Genomic DNA, 16075 nt, shown 5'->3' with positions numbered 1-16075 from the left:
GGGGCAGCAACATCGGCAATAGTGGCCGGAGGAGAGAGTTTCGGCAAAGTGAAGGCAGTTCAGATTTCTTGCTTTTCCGGTCGGTGCTGTTGAGTTTTTGACGATCGGAGGACATATTCAAACTCCTCTCAGCTCAAGCTTTTCAATGGCACTAGTTTTGCAGCGATCGGACTCCGTTTGAAAATAGATGGTCGAAACTGTTTGTAATTTTCTCCGGACGATTGAGGCCGGATCGAAGAATCAAATGCTAGAATCATCGTATGCATGTTATTCGAGTCCGTAGGCGCGCTCGGATCGTCGATCGAACTCCAACGGCTGAAGGCGAGTCGGTTGATTGATCAAGTGTCTTAGTAATTCTCTAGCCTATTTATTTTAGAGACTGTTGATAAAAAAATTATTTGATTAATTATTGTGTTGAACACTAGAAAAATTATGTGAGGATTGATTGTCGAAATAATAGTATGTCGGACCGTCTGCCAATAATTGTAATCTGTGATGTGCTGCGGAATCGGAAAAAATAATGTAATTTTGGTGGCTCGACTCCCGTTAATTAAGTGTTGAAAATTAAAAGTGTTTATGGCAGGTCCTGGACTCGTTATACGGGGGGTAAACTTCCGTATTTTAGGGAAATTTCTGTCGAGTTTTCGGTAGAATTTCTGAATTGAAATTCTTAGACAGTCAATTCTAGGGGTCTAAGTCTAGGGTTATTTATTAAATATTTTACTTTTATTGATTGAATTATTTTCGTGAATAGATAATCCATCATTTTAACTCGCTCCACCCGAGGCTTAGGGGTAGAGCAAGGAGGTCGTCAAAACTGTGAGTTAAAGTCATATATCTGTTATACATGTGTCTTGCAAAGATCTGAAATAGTGATTCTGATTAATTGATTTACAGATTTGAATTATTCAATTATTTACTATTCATATATCAATTTCTACATCATTGATATTATGTTTGCATGTTGACTCAGGATGATGCGGCAGTAGAACTTGCCACCTGATGGGTTGCATCAGGACCGCATGTGCACTGGTATGAATATGAGATAGGTAGTAAAAGAATAATTTAGTACTTGCCCTAGTCGAGTTCAACTCTCTAGGCTATGTAGAGTGTGTTTATCGGTGTAAAGGTCTCTAGTCGAGCGTTGCTCTCTAGGCCCCGGCTTTATTGTAAATCAAGTGATCATACTGGACTTAAGGACCCTGGTCGAGCTCCACTCTTTGGGCGCCAGTCTTATTAGAGTGAGAGAGTCAAAAGGCTAAGGCTGTTAGTGTAGAGGTTAGGGTTCTGCTGAGGTACTCATCCCGTAGCATGTAAAATTTATTTTGAAGCATGGCATGACACGTATTTCTTACATGACTTAATATTTTATTTTAATTAAACAAATATTTTATTGAAGTGTATGATTTTAACTTACTCTCGAGACTGACAGTCTCAAATTTAACTGTTTTTCAAGTGTTTTTTAGTTTTCTGTAATTCTCTCCCTCTAGTAGCCCGACCCCTTCATCTTCGGGTTTAATGCAACTGATTTTATTGGTATGTCTGATTTTTAAAATTCTAGATTCTCCGTAGTAGTAATTTCAAAGCTTACTATTTTGTAATGGCATGTTAATTCTGGTATTGCCTATTTATGCTGGTAGACCGAATTAAATATGTAGTATCTGATGGTTAAAAATTTGTTATGGAATGTTGTTGATGGATAGAATCCGGATTATACCTTGATTGAGTTAGTGAATTGTCAGGCTTACTATAGGATTTGGTGGCCTTAAGCCTACCCTTTTCCTAGTGTCGTTCACGGGCCCACGGATCAGGTCGTGACAATGATGAATACAAGCTAAAGGTAGATATCCCTAACTTCAATAGTGATCTTGATATTAAGGGATTTTTAAAATAGTTGACCGAACTGGATAGGTTCTTTGAATATACTAAGTTGCCTGAAGGTAAGAAGGTTAAATTTGTTACTTATAGGTTAAAAAGAGGGAGCATAAGTATGGTGAGATAGATTGAGGGAGACTAGGATGAGAGAAGGGTGTGGTTCGATTCAAACTTGGCATCGAATGAAACAATTATTACAAGGTAGATTTTTACCTTCGGACTATGAGCAATATATTTTTTGTGCTTATCAGATACACAGGTAGGGGCATGAATGAATATACTACTGAATTTATGAGATTGGTAGAGAGGAATCAGCTGTCAGAAAGTGAGAACCAACAAGCAGCAAGATATTTGAGTGGGTTAAAGCAAAATATTATGAGGTGCAAAAGGTTTTTAGTATGCAAGAGGCTAGGAATTTAGCCATGAAAGTTGAGTTACTCATTCAAGAGCAAACTCATAGTACTAATTACAGAAGATATGGAGGCATAGACAACAGGACTCTAAGTGACAAGAGAGAAGCACCTTTTATTGTATCTAATACTATGGAGAACACCAATGTTGGCGTCGAAAAAGGGAAAGGAGAAGCAATAAAAGGAGGTAAGGGCAATAATTTTATGCCTGCCAAAAACAATAATCCTTATACAAAACCTTTCAGTGCTAAGTGCCATAAATGTGGAGAGGCTGGTCATCATTCTAATGACTATCCCAAAACGGAAGGCAGTGCATGTAGTGGAGAAGGGTGATGGTTTTGTAGGGGATGAGGTGGGTGAGCCTGATGGAGGATGACGATTATGAGGATGATGAGCAGGAAGAGTACATTTGTGTAATGAGAAAACTCATGTTATCTCCAAAGTGTGATGATGATAAGCTCTTTCACATTAGGTGTATTGTGCAAGGGAGTTTGTGTGATCTTATTATTGATAATAGGAGTTAGAAAAATATAATAAGTAAAGATTTTATTGGGAGGCTATAGTGAGCGATGGAAGCTCATCCTAACCCATACACTATTGGGTGGATTAAAAAAGTTGGTGGTATTCGAGTGAGTGAATGTTGTAAGGTGTCATTCTCCATTGACAAGTATAATTTTATGGATATGGATGCTTGCCATATTTTGTTTGGATGTCAGCAGTATGATGTGAATGTTAAATACTCATATAAGAGTAACGTGTATCAGTTAGAAAATGATAGAGTGAGATATACATTGGTGCCTTTTACTAGGAAAAATGAACCCAAGGCTTTAAAAGCGGAGGGAAGGAACTTACTAACCATTATAGATGATCCGTATTCATTTATGGATGAGTGTAAGGAAACCCAAGAAGTGCACTTGATGATGGTAAAGGAAGAGGCAAAAAGTTGAGAATTAATTGGGGATCAAATTCCGGTAGAGGTGCAAACTTTGTTAGAGGAGTTTGATGGTGATATTCCTGCGATTTGCCTGCAGATTACCACCAATGCGGGACATACAGCACCAAATAAATTTGATTCCAGATGCTTATTTTCCTAACCTACCTCATTATAGGATGAGCAGTAAGGATAATGAAATTTTAAGGGAGATAGTGGGTCTTAAGACATTGAAGGAATTATATGCGAATGGTCTTCAAGCAGATATGGGCTAGTTGTATAAATAAGCAACCATGTGATGATTTTTATGTTGGTGATTTAACAAAGTAAGTGCAAAAGGTACAAGTCAATGTCAATAACAAGTTAGAGAAGTCTAATGCAAAGTACAAGATGGAGGCAAATAAGCATAGGCGGTTCAAGTGTTTGATGTTGGAGATAAAGTGATGGTATTTATTAGCAAGCGTAGAATGTAAGGTGGCCATAGCAAGCTTCAAAAGAAAGTATGGACCGTACAACATTGTTAGGAAGATCAACAACAATGTTTATGTAGTTGACTTGCCAAGTTGGATGGGAATTTCAAAGACCTTCAATGTTGTTGATGTAACCTTTTCCATCTAGATATAAGTCTTGGATATCCAGAAAATAACTCGAGCACGAGTTCTTTGCAAGTGGAGGTGACTAACATGGGACATTCAAGCAAAGGTTAAGGTCTACTTAAACCGTATTAAAGTGTATCTTTTGCCCAAAGGAGCACCACTTGAAGCATGGGTGTGGTGGTGTCTGTATTATAATCTGCCATTTTGTCAAGAAGCTGACACGGCTTGAAGCACGACAATATCATGGTTGCATCGAGATCTGCCATATAGTCTAGTAAAAAGCACGAGTTGAGGCATGAGCATGACATGGCCGTATTACGAGCAGTGGTTTCTTTAAATCACGTAAATCCTTATTTTGATTATTTTATGATATTAATTGATTTTCAATTATACACATATTATACCTAAGGTATAAATATCTCTTAGAAGTTGTTTTTAATGACTTTTTATTACTTTTTATCAAATAATCAAACATAACTAAAATTTTTGCTTTATTTGTTCTCTAAATTGAGACGTGATTATTTTGCTGATCAATCATGCTACAAGTTGCACCATATCTATATATACATATAAAAGAAGAGAGATGTTATTTGCCTTTTAGCTTCTATGATACAAGCATCAACTTTCTTGATTGTACGGATAGACACATCATATTTTCGTATTCATAATCATCTTATAATCTAATATAGTGATCAATATTAATGAAAATCTATTTAATGTCATAATACTGAATTATATTTTTATTTTTCATTAAATTTTCATTAATGGAATTTTGATCATAAAAACAATCAATATCATATATATAAGCACTCAAACATAGCAGACCAAGCTTTTGTGAAGCTGTAATTAATATATAAAATTTTCATTTATATCATGTCATATGCTCATCATCTCCACTCTTATTTACAAAATTATATTTTTAGTGTAATACATAAGATAACTCAAACTTAGACGATAAAAGAAAGTGAGAAACCTTAAATTTGAAATTTTTTACGTAATCTCAATTTAGGTTTAGTGTTTATAAGGGACATGCACTAAAACTATCTAATTTTAAAAAATTTATAATTTTCTTATTATTGTCTAAATATAAAAAACATGGATTATTTATGAATAACTAGTTTTTACTTTTGGTGCGTTTCACGTGAATATTAATAATTAAACTCATAATTATTAATTTATTATATATATTTTTATGTACCTCTTATATGCATTAATTCGAAAATCAAAAAAGGTTTAACTTAACTCATTACTTTTAAAATAGTTTCAGTTAATAATAAATATTAAATAATAATAAAAAATACATCTACTTAAAATGTTGATTTTAGTTGATATGATCATTAATTGTGTTAATAATCTTAAAAATAAAATAGAAAAATATGGTAACAACACAAAGAAAAGATTATACTTTTTTTACAAGGTATTTTCATTAACTAAATGGATTAAATTAGTGCTTCTCTACTTTTAAATTACCTACTCACAATATTTTTAGTAGTTTTTTATTATTTTAATAAAATATTTAATTCAAATAGAAATGTCATAGTTATACAATCCCAAAAGTCGAAATCATAGGACACCAAGCACTACATAAGAAATTGATTTAAGAAGATAGTTGGATCTCACTGACTACTAATACATCATTAGGTACTACACTCAAAAGTTGTAAAAGAAAACACAACAACAAAATATAAAATCATAAGAAGAAAAAACTAATTACTAACCTCTTTTCTTCATGTTTATTATTAAGCTTCAAGTAAATCAAATACTACTAAAATAACAAATATAATCTTATGTTTACTATTAGGTAGTTTTGTATAAGAATTGCTATGCAGTAATTCTATTACTATTTATTACTTTTTCTATTAAATTATATTAGCGTAGTAAAATATTAAATCAATTAATCTTAATAACACTAATTATAAGACTGATCGGTCTAAATTATGTATAGATATTTAAAGGTATTTTAAAGCTTTAATGATATATTTCTATTTATAAAATGGTGAAAATATGTGTTTTTGCCTCACTTAAGCTTAATTGTCTATTTTCAAGAATATTAGCAAAAAGAGGAAAATATGGAGCTAAAAGAAGCTTAATGGGACATATTCGTGCCAAGGCCCAAGATTAAGATGCATGGACTGCTAATTATAAGGCCTAAGGGATATTTTAGTCATTTTGTATAATTATTAGGATTTATATTAAGAGTTATTTATGGAATAGTATTTGGTGGAGATTAAGATACTTTAAGTCTTATCTCTTAGATAGACTTATATTAGTATATTTATCTCTAGAGAGATTTATTTAGAGGAGGACTCTCCTCTATATAAATCTCTGCAAGAAAGAAGAAGGGGAGTTTTCTCCTACCTGCTCTCTACACCTGCCACCATTATTTTCTCCATAATTCTCTACAGTTTTTCATAAACACTTTAGTTTTAGTTTTCATTGTTCTTTGAGGATCTAAGGAGCTTTTCAAGAAGTGGAGACTGAGGGCCAATCTTCTTCCTACTTGAAGAAATTCTGGATCTTGAGGGAGCTTTTTACTTTCTTATTTTTTGTCTTTCTATTTAATACCATGATCATTGGGTTAAATATGTTAGGCTAGTTTTCATAAGTGTTTAGTTTAGTCTTTTTACTTTATATGAACCTTGTTATTTATTTATTTAATGAATTATTTCTTTACCTTCATATCTTTATTAATTTCAGTTATTATTGTTAGTTAACCATCATATTAATTTAGCAATAGTAATTGTTATGAAAATCTTTAGGTTTAAAAGTATTAGAAACATCATCTTTACTTTAATCTATGTTGGTATAAGAAACATAAATTGCATCATTAGCTTGAGTGATTTAGGGAAAAGGCACATCACCATCTCATTCATTAGATCAGGCTTAAAGTAAAACAAGGAGATTACTAAGTAAATGGCTAGATTAAATACTATTTTTAGCATATAGTTTTAGATCATAAGCATTTGCATTTGCATTGCATATTTATTTATTGTTTACTTTATGACCGTTATCCTCTCAAACATACGATTTAGAGTGTTTAGATTTACTTTTATTGTTTTGTGTTGATAAGTAGTCTTTATAATAAGTGGCCTCATAGTTTCTTGAGAGATCGACCTCGTGGTAAACTTACCCTTACTATAGGAACGATTCGTGCACTTGCGAGTACTAAAAAAGACACATCAAGTTTTGGTGTCGTTGACGGGGAACTGTGTCCAAATTTATTATATTGATTGATTATCAAATGTGTCTTGTGTTTGTTAGTTTGTTTTGTGTATTGTGATTTATTTTATTTATGTGTCTTTGTTTTGTTTGTTTGTTTTGTGTTTTATTTTTTGTTTTGTTTATGTATTTTTGTTTTGTTTGTAAATTTTATTTTTAAAATTTTATTTTTAATCTGAAATTTTCTTTTGTTTTGTATGTTTAGCAGGAAACAACTAGAAGAAGAATCAACAGAAGAAATTGATATCATGGCAAACCCACCAAAAGAAGTAGAAGCTGAAAGGCGAATGGCTATGAAAGATTATGCAATGCATACAATTGGTAACACTACTTCATGCATAGTTCTAGATGATACATCTAGGAATTATGAACTTAAGAGCATTCATTTTAATATGCTTCCTTCATTTTATGGTATGCCTAGTGAGGATGCATTAACATTCATTAGAGAATTTTATGCCATAGTTCATACTTTCCCATTATCTAGATGTAGTGAGGATCAACTAAGATTGAGGTGTTTCCCTTATTCATTGAAAGAAAGAGCAAAGGCTTGGTTAATGACCTTGCCTCCTAATTCTTTGAGAAATAGGAATGAAATTTATCAAAAGTTTATGAGTAGATTTTACTCACAGCAAAAGACCAAACAATTAAGAGGTGAGATTTCTAATTTTTATCAAGAAAATGCTGAATCTTTTCATGAAGCATGGGATCGCTTTAAATCACTTTTATTGCATGCCCACACCATGGATTCCCACTCCCAATAACTAACCAATCATTTTATGATGGGTTGACACACCAATATCAATGTATGGTTGATAATGCAGCTGGGGGTGCTATGTTAGAAAGGACACCTGATGAGATTTATAACATCTTTAAGATGTTAGGAGCCAATTCTCAATAAAAGAGTGTGAGGACAAAGAGAATAGCAGTAAATGAAGTGGTAACTAATAGTGAGATGGCCATGCAATTGGCTAAATTGACTAAACAAGTTAATATGCTTACTTTAACAAAAAAACTCACCAAATAATGAGGTATGTGGTATTTGTGATATTTATGGTCATAGTGCTAATGTTTGTTCATCTTTTGATAATTACAGAGAAAATATGTATGACCAAACAAATTTGATGGATTCTTACCAACCTATGCATCCTATGAATGACCTTTATTCCAACACATATAATACAGGTTGGAGAAACCATCCAAATTTTTCTTGAAAATACAATGACCAAAACCCACCACAAATATTAAGAAATCAAAACCAACCTCATTACCAAGACCAATATTCTCAATTCCAAAGGGACTCCAATCCTTTCTTTCAAAATCAAGAACAAACTCTTCGATCTAATGAACAAAGGAAGCCAAGTTTGGAAAAAACACTTCAATCATTTATGATGGCTTCTCATGATAGGATGGAGAGGAATGAGAAAAAGACAGATTCCATTGAGGCTTCACTAAAATGTTTAGAAGCTCAAATGGAATAAATTGTTGAAGAGCTCAATAAAGAGAAACTATCAAGTCAACCTGAACAAGTCAATTCCATTACTACTATTAGAAGAGGTGAGGTTATCGATAATATTGCTATGAAAACTGAAAGGAATTTTTCTTCTTATGCAGGTACACCTAAAAATGATGGATTAGTGCAAATCAATAAGGAAAGCATACAAAAGGAAGAAAAAGTAGAGCCTAATCTTAGGCTTGAGAAGAAAGAAAAGGAAGCATTTTCTGGACCTGAATTTCATAAGGCAGCTCAGCCTTATAGACCCCCTATTCCTTTTCTAAACCAACCAAAAGAGAGCAAAAAGGACAAAAAAAATTTTGAAAATATTGAGATGCTCTCTAAAGTTAATACTAACTTACCTTTGTTGGATGTTATCAGGAATAAACCAGCTTATGCAAAATTCTTTGAAGAGCTGAACACCAACAAAAGACGATATGCGAACAATGAAAAAGTACAAGTAGCAAGTATAATGCTTCAACATCAATTGCCCCTTAAGATGAAGGATCATGGTAGCTTCACCATTGATATTACAATAGGTGATAAAAAACATATAAAAGCCATGTTAGATTTGGGAGCAAGCATCAACTTGATGCCTTATTCGATGTATGAACGACTTGGCTTGGGAGAGTTAAAGCCTACCACTATGTCTCTACAATTTGCAGACAGATCGATAAAATACCCTAGAGATATAGTGGAAGACTTGCTAGTGCAAGTAGGTAAATTAAAAATTTCAGTTGATTTTGTAGTACTTGACATGGAAAATGCACCAACAAGGGATAAAGAGCAAACCATACTCCTTGGTAGACCTTTCATGGCAACTACTAGAACTGTGATTGATATGCATGATGGAAAACTTACCATGACAGTTTTAGGAGAAATTGTGGAATTTAAAGTGTTTGATTTTCTAACTTTATCTCCTAAATCTACTATTGATAAGTATTCATATAATTATTTAGATTCTCTTATTTATGAACAATTATATGATGATATTCCATTCTTAATTGACAAGAGTTTTCGTGACACTTTAGATGTTCGCATTAAAAGTATAAAGCCATACTTAAAAGGAATGGCTTATGACGAAGAGGTGGAGTGCGCGGATGAACGCTCACCATGAGCATAATCAGGAATGTCTAGCTATAGATAATAAACTTAGCAATTGTATTTTTATTTTTATGCATTTAAGTTATATTTTTTATTTCTATTTTTATTTATTATTTTTATTATTTATTTATTTTTTTATTATTATTATTTTTATTTATTTTATGTTTATCTTGTAGGCTTATATTTGATCCCCAAAAAGGCAATATGTCTCCATGAGAAGCAATTAAAACTCCAACAAAAAAATTTGAGCAAGCCACGTTCGCGTGAATTTTCACACAGTCTGCAGCAGAGATGACACGGCCCGTAGCAACCAAATGGCAGAGACAACACGGGCCCGCAGCGGCGAGGAAGCTAGCCCCAGTGCGTCTTTGCCGCGAGGCGAGAGGGCCGCGGCAGGCAAGCCACAACCTCGTGGGGCAGTCACACATGCCCGCAGCGCAGTGCAGCGGCATGCAGGCTCGCGAAAGATAGAGACGCAGCGCGAACGAATGGGCCCGCAGTGTAGGCAGACGCAGCAGTATCTTAACAACACAACCCGCGCGGCGGCCGTAAAAAAAAAATCTTTTTCTTGAGCAAAAATTAAAATAATTAAATCCAAGAAATTGGGATTAGTTATGAATTATTTTTAGTTAAAATACTCTCTTTTAAAATTAAATATATATCTATCTCCTCCACGTAAATAGTCATATCATTGATCTAGGAATTTATTTTAAATTTTATTCTAGAATTTATATTTATTTATTAGGATCTAACTTTTAATTATCTTAGGATTTTATCTTTCTAGTATAGTTTATTATTTTTAATTCTTCATTATTTTTAAATTTTTATTTCTTTATTTCTTTTATAATTATCAATGATGTGTGTTCAAGTGTGCTTCTAAGGTTTGGATGGTAGAGATTGGAATTCAAGTTCATGGCTTACTATGCATTGCAAAATTTCAGGGGAGTATTCTATCTTTTTCCTCTCTTTTTGTTCTTCATTTTTCTATATGCAATGACATTGAGGGCAATGTCAAATTTAAGTGTGGGGGAGGGAAATAGAATATTTCTTTAATTAAACTTTATATGTCATATGCCATGAGAATTAGCAACTTTGATTAATCTTTGCAAAATTTTAAATTTTTCCACTCAGCTTTTTCTTATTGTTCTATATAAGAGTCGATAAAAGAATGCTATTATATTAAGATTCTTGAACTCTTGAGTTAGTTTTAACATGTGTAAATATGAACTCATGAGTTATTTGCACTTAAATGATCAAGTGTTCATCTTTTGTATATGGATATGATGAATAGTTTAGCAACATTTGACATGGGTATGATTAGAAGTGTATGATTTAGATTATGATTTCCTTGTTATTAAATTGGCTTGCCTAAGTTTGTGAGATATGATATGGGCAAGTTTAAAGCTCTAAGTTTAATAACTCTACTCTGCTAATTTTAGTTGCTTAGTAACCGGGGATCTTCATGACCAATGTCGATTTTCGCGTAAAAAGGCAATTGAGATTATGAGTATGCAAAGCATCTTGAAGTATGTTTTGTTGAGTAACCAGGTGCATTCATTACCCATGTTTGTATTTGCGTAAAAAGGCATAACATCTTAAAAAAGAAAGAAATATCCCAAGTATCAAAAATTAAAATCCAAGGGGTATAAAGAAAAAAAAAAGTATAAGAGCTTCAAAAGCAAGTAATAAATGCCTATTGATCTCTTGTTTTTGAATGAAGGTTTTGCCTTTTTAAAAAGGGTTATAATAATTTGGATTATGCATCATAGTTATATCCTTTGAAGATGAGTTAGACTATTTGTTGTGAAACAGGTGTGAAGGATTGGATGTTTGAGTCTTTTGATTAACAATGATTGAGTTTATATTTTTAAAAAAAATTATTATAACTCAAATGTTCTTGGGTTGACATGATCTTTGCATTAGTGAGATTCTCTTGAATAATATCTTTAAGATGAGTAGGGATTTTTTCATGATTTTTGCAAAAGTTAATTCTCAGTTGCTATTTACTCGAAGACAAGTAAAAGTTTAAGTGTGGGGGTATTTGATCGGTCCAAATTATGTATAGATATTTAAAGGTATTTTAAAGCTTTAATGATATATTTCTATATATAAAATGGTGAAAATATGTGTTTTTGCCTCACTTAAGCTTAATTGTCTATTTTCAAGAATATTAGCAAAAAGAGGAAAATATGGAGCTAAAAGAAGCTTAATGGGACATATTCATGCCAAGGCCCAAGATTAAGATGCATGGACTGCTAATTATAAGGCCTAAGGGATATTTTAGTCATTTTGTATAATTATTAGGATTTATATTAAGAGTTATTTGTGGAATAGTATTTGGTGGAGATTAAGATACTTTAAGTCTTATCTCTTATATAGACTTATATTAGTATACTTATCTCTAGAGAGATTTATTTAGAGGAGAACTCTCCTCTATATAAATCTCTGCAAGAAAGAATGAGGGGAGTTTTCTCCTACCTGCTCTCTACACCTGCTACCATTATTCTCTCCATAATTCTCTACAGTTTTTCATAAACACTTTAGTTTTAGTTTTCATTGTTCTTTGAGGATCTAAGGAGCTTTTCAAGAAGTGGAGACTGAGGACCAATCTTCTTCCTACTTGAAGAAATTCTGGATCTTGAGGGAGCTTTTTACTTTCTTATTTTTTGTCTTTCTATTTAATACCATGATCATTGGGTTAAATATGTTAGGCTAGTTTTCATAAGTGTTTAGTTTAGTCTTTTTACTTTGTATGAACCTTGTTATTTATTTATTTAATGAATTATTTATTTACCTTTATATCTTTATTAATTTCAGTTATTATTGTTAGTTAACCATCATATTAATTTAGCAATAGTAATTGTTATAAAAAATCTTTAAGTTTAAAAGTATTAGAAACATCATATTTACTTTAATCTATGTTGGTATAAGAAACCTAAATTGCATCATTAGCTTGAGTGATTTAGGGAAAAGGCACATCACCATCTCATTCATTAGATCAGGCTTAAAGTAAAACAAGGAGATTACTAAGTAAATGGCTAGATTAAATACTATTTTTAGCATATAGTTTTAGATCATAAGCATTTGCATTTGCATTGCATATTTATTTATTGTTTAGTTACTTTACTTTATGACCATTATCCTCTCAAACATACGATTTAGAGTGTTTACATTTACTTTTATTGTTTTGTGTTGATAGTCTTTATAATAAGTGGTCTCATAGTTCCTTGAGAGATCGACCTCGTGGTGAACTTACCCTTACTATAGGAACGGTTCGTGCGCTTGCGAGTACTAAAAAAGACATATCAAAGACGTTTTCAGTAAATTTATCAATCCCCTTGCACTTCAAACTTGATAGTATAATTATTTTGCAATTGTATATTTAATGTGATTCATAAACATGAAGTAAGTTAATTCATGAATTTTGAAATAATTCGACTTGAAGTTCTCATAATTAAATTAAAACTAATAAAACTCCTTAATAGGGATTTTTTATTAATCTCCATAATTATTACTGAAATTTCATTTCACCAAGCTTGTCATCATATATTTGTTTGATAAATATAATTCATTAAATTTAAATGCTCATAATGCTCATCTTGTAAATATATTGTATATTTTTCTGTTCTTTTTAGATGAAAAACACGGCAAAAGCCCAAGACTACACATAGAACATACGAGGTAAAGCAACACCTCTCAGGTCCTCATCCATGATAATCCTCACGATTTCCGGAGTTTCTTGTAAGACATGCATCCTGCTAGCCACATTCCTGCCAATACTCGCTAGAGCATCCACGCATTGATTACCTTCTCTGTAAACATCCTTTACTTGAACAGTCCATTTTATCTACAAGAATGTTTTAACAGCACACACCATGTTCAAAGAGTAATTCCTGTGATAAATGTCTGAACTGAGCTGCTGCACTACCAATTGGTTATCTACTTCCAAAACAACTTTCCTTATCCCAGCCTCCCAACCAAGCTTCAACCCGTACCACCCTCCCCACATCCCAGGCAACAAGGAATTGCAAGAACCAATTCTAGCTACAAAGCCCCTAATCCAGTTACCATTGTGATCTTTATTAAGCCACCCTCCGCCACCACGCAATTCTGACCAAAAACTGATCCGTCCATATTGATTGTACACCACCTCTGCCTAGGCCGATTTCAGCTTATTAATCTTTCCACATAGTTCAACTTCCCTCCTCTAACCTAAAATCTCTTGGTTCCTCCAGCTCCACAATAACCAACATGCCACACCAAAAATGGCAGCCCGTCGAAGAGTCTTAACGTTTGTAAGGTGAGATTATAAGATAGCCATTCCTTCAAATCCATGGAGAAGAAGGAGTTCCAGCGAGTCATGGGGCACAAGTTTTGACCACAACTTAAGTGCCATCCCACAGTCCCTCAACACATAAATCGTTGAATCATTCCTATCATGACATAACGGACAATTCTCAATATCCACTAGATGCTGCCGAAATCTCTCTCCATTAGTGAGCAACCGGTCATGCATGGCAAGCCAAAGAAAAACTTCACCGTTTTAGGCCCTATCCATTTCCACACAGCTTTCTATATGGTGTCCACACCACTCCAATCGTACCTTCTCAAACTATCGTAAGCGATTTAACTGTAAAGAGCCCTAACGGACTTAAGCCCCAAAATAACATACTATCATCATTGGAATCCGTAGGAGGCATGAGAGCTCAAGGTATTAGAGGAATGCTTAGCTTGTTGCCATCATAAACATATTTATGTCTTAGCACACTGGCCCATAATGCCTGGCTACCGAAAACACACTCCAAGCCACTTTCATTAAGAAAGCCGCATTAGCACTCATAGCTTCTTTGATACTAGGCCCATCTCTATCCCTTGGATTGTAGACCTTGTCCTGGGGAACCAAATGGACGTTACGAGTAGTAGCCTCACTACCCCAAATGAAACCTTTATGCAACTCATCAATACGATCACAATTACCAACCGGAACGACAGTCGTCTGCATTGCATAAAAGGGGATGGCACTAAGGATAAACTGAGATAAAATCACTCGCCCTGCCATTGACATTTTCCTTGTCTGCCAATCTTTCATCCGTTTGGTTATATTATTCACCGCATACTAATATGTTTTCTTGAGGACCCTCCCAAAACCAAGGGCACTCCGAAACATTTCCCCATGTTATCAATAGTTGTCACACCCATCATGACACTCAATTTGCTAGCTCTTTCCATGCTTACATTTCTGGAAAAATGCACCTTAGATTTTGCTTTGCTAATTTGCTGACCCCAGCTGTCACAAAATTTCTTGAAGACCAGTTCAATAAGCTCAGCCTACTCAATTGTAGCTTTAGCGAATAACACCAAGTTATCCGCGAAGAAAAGTTGGGAAAGCTTAGGGCAACTTCAAGATTAATCGCATGGGAAAGACGCTTCATACATAGCATAAAGAGATACGGACTCAACGAGTCGCCCTGTCTAACCCCACGACTCGGGATGAAAGAGGAGGTGAGACCCCCATTCCAAGTTATCTGCATAGACGATGATGAAAGACATTTCATAATCACATCTATAATCATTCCAGGGATTCTAATGTCCATCAATGTGTCAATATGCATTATAAGACCACTCCAACATGTCTTTTACTTTTACTTTTATAAATGTTTTATATTCAATCGTGTCTTTTGTCATTATATTTATATAAATATTTTATATTCATTTCATTGTTACAAAGTATTTTTTTCTAAGTGTAGGAATGATAATTACAATATGTAGCATTTTAATGCCCACTTCCTAATATCTTCACCCATTTATCTATTTTCACCATGAAGGATTTTGACGATATGAGTACAAGAACGATGATATTGAGGGAGTGGTTGATGGCTATGCTGAATGCAAGACATCTTAACTTGTTAAAATCAGAAATAAAATATTAAAGATTACAAACTTTAATCATTCTATTATTCTGCTGGGTTTATTGTTTTCTATTTACAATGTTAGTGACTTATTTCTATATAAATTTTATCTATATACTACTACTATTAAATTTGAAAATATATTAACTTACCTAAAAGTGCATAGATGACATGGTAAGGGTTTCTTCTAACTTAACTAAAGTTTTGAGTTCGAACCTTGGGTATGCAACGAACTCTTAAGGGAGTATTTTCTCTCCCATAAGGATTCTACCCGGTAACTCTAGATTAACTCTAGATATATATACATCAGAAAAAAATATATATATATATATATATATATATTAACTTTTATTAACCTTAATAAAAAGAACCACTATTAAATTATAATAACTTAGTAAAAGACTAAATCAACTAATCTTAACAACACTAATTATCAAGTCTTTCAATAAATCTATCTATCCCTCTCGTATTTATGTCTAGTACTTTTTTATCACGTATTTTGCGCGTAAATATTAATAACTGAACTCGTTATCGTTATA

At 33.2% G+C, this 16075-nt stretch overlaps 1 protein-coding gene and 1 non-coding gene across 2 annotated transcripts; one reads left to right on the top strand and one right to left on the bottom strand.

Annotated features, from left to right (window-relative positions):
- Positions 1-7673: 7673 nt before the first annotated feature.
- Positions 7674-7778, bottom strand: LOC112536678. Its single transcript, XR_003080640.1, has one exon. It is a non-coding gene; the product is annotated as a small nucleolar RNA R71 (small nucleolar RNA).
- A 58-nt stretch (positions 7779-7836) lies between these two features.
- Positions 7837-9640, top strand: LOC125369331. Its single transcript, XM_048371342.1, has 4 exons — positions 7837-7907; positions 8125-8213; positions 8643-9418; positions 9536-9640. Exons 1-4 carry the CDS (start codon positions 7837-7839, stop codon positions 9638-9640), a joined length of 1041 nt encoding a protein of 346 aa, XP_048227299.1.
- The last annotated feature ends 6435 nt before the right edge of the window (positions 9641-16075 follow it).

The sequence above is a fragment of the Ricinus communis genome, chromosome 2 (genome assembly GCF_019578655.1).
Source record: "Ricinus communis isolate WT05 ecotype wild-type chromosome 2, ASM1957865v1, whole genome shotgun sequence".
Classification (NCBI taxonomy): domain Eukaryota; kingdom Viridiplantae; phylum Streptophyta; class Magnoliopsida; order Malpighiales; family Euphorbiaceae; genus Ricinus; species Ricinus communis.
Note: the sequence above shows the minus strand (reverse complement) of the source record. Positions and strands in the feature narration are given on the sequence as shown.

Excerpts from the sequence above, each read along its gene's own strand:
- LOC125369331 (XM_048371342.1), top strand. The coding sequence starts at position 7,837 with ATGGTTGATAATGCAGCTGGGGGTGCTATGTTAGAAAGGACACCTGAT. Across the intron at positions 8,214-8,642 it reads TTCCAACACATATAATACAG|GTACACCTAAAAATGATGGA; the intron begins GTTGGAGAAACC and ends CTTCTTATGCAG. Across the intron at positions 9,419-9,535 it reads GAGAAATTGTGGAATTTAAA|AGTTTTCGTGACACTTTAGA; the intron begins GTGTTTGATTTT and ends TTAATTGACAAG.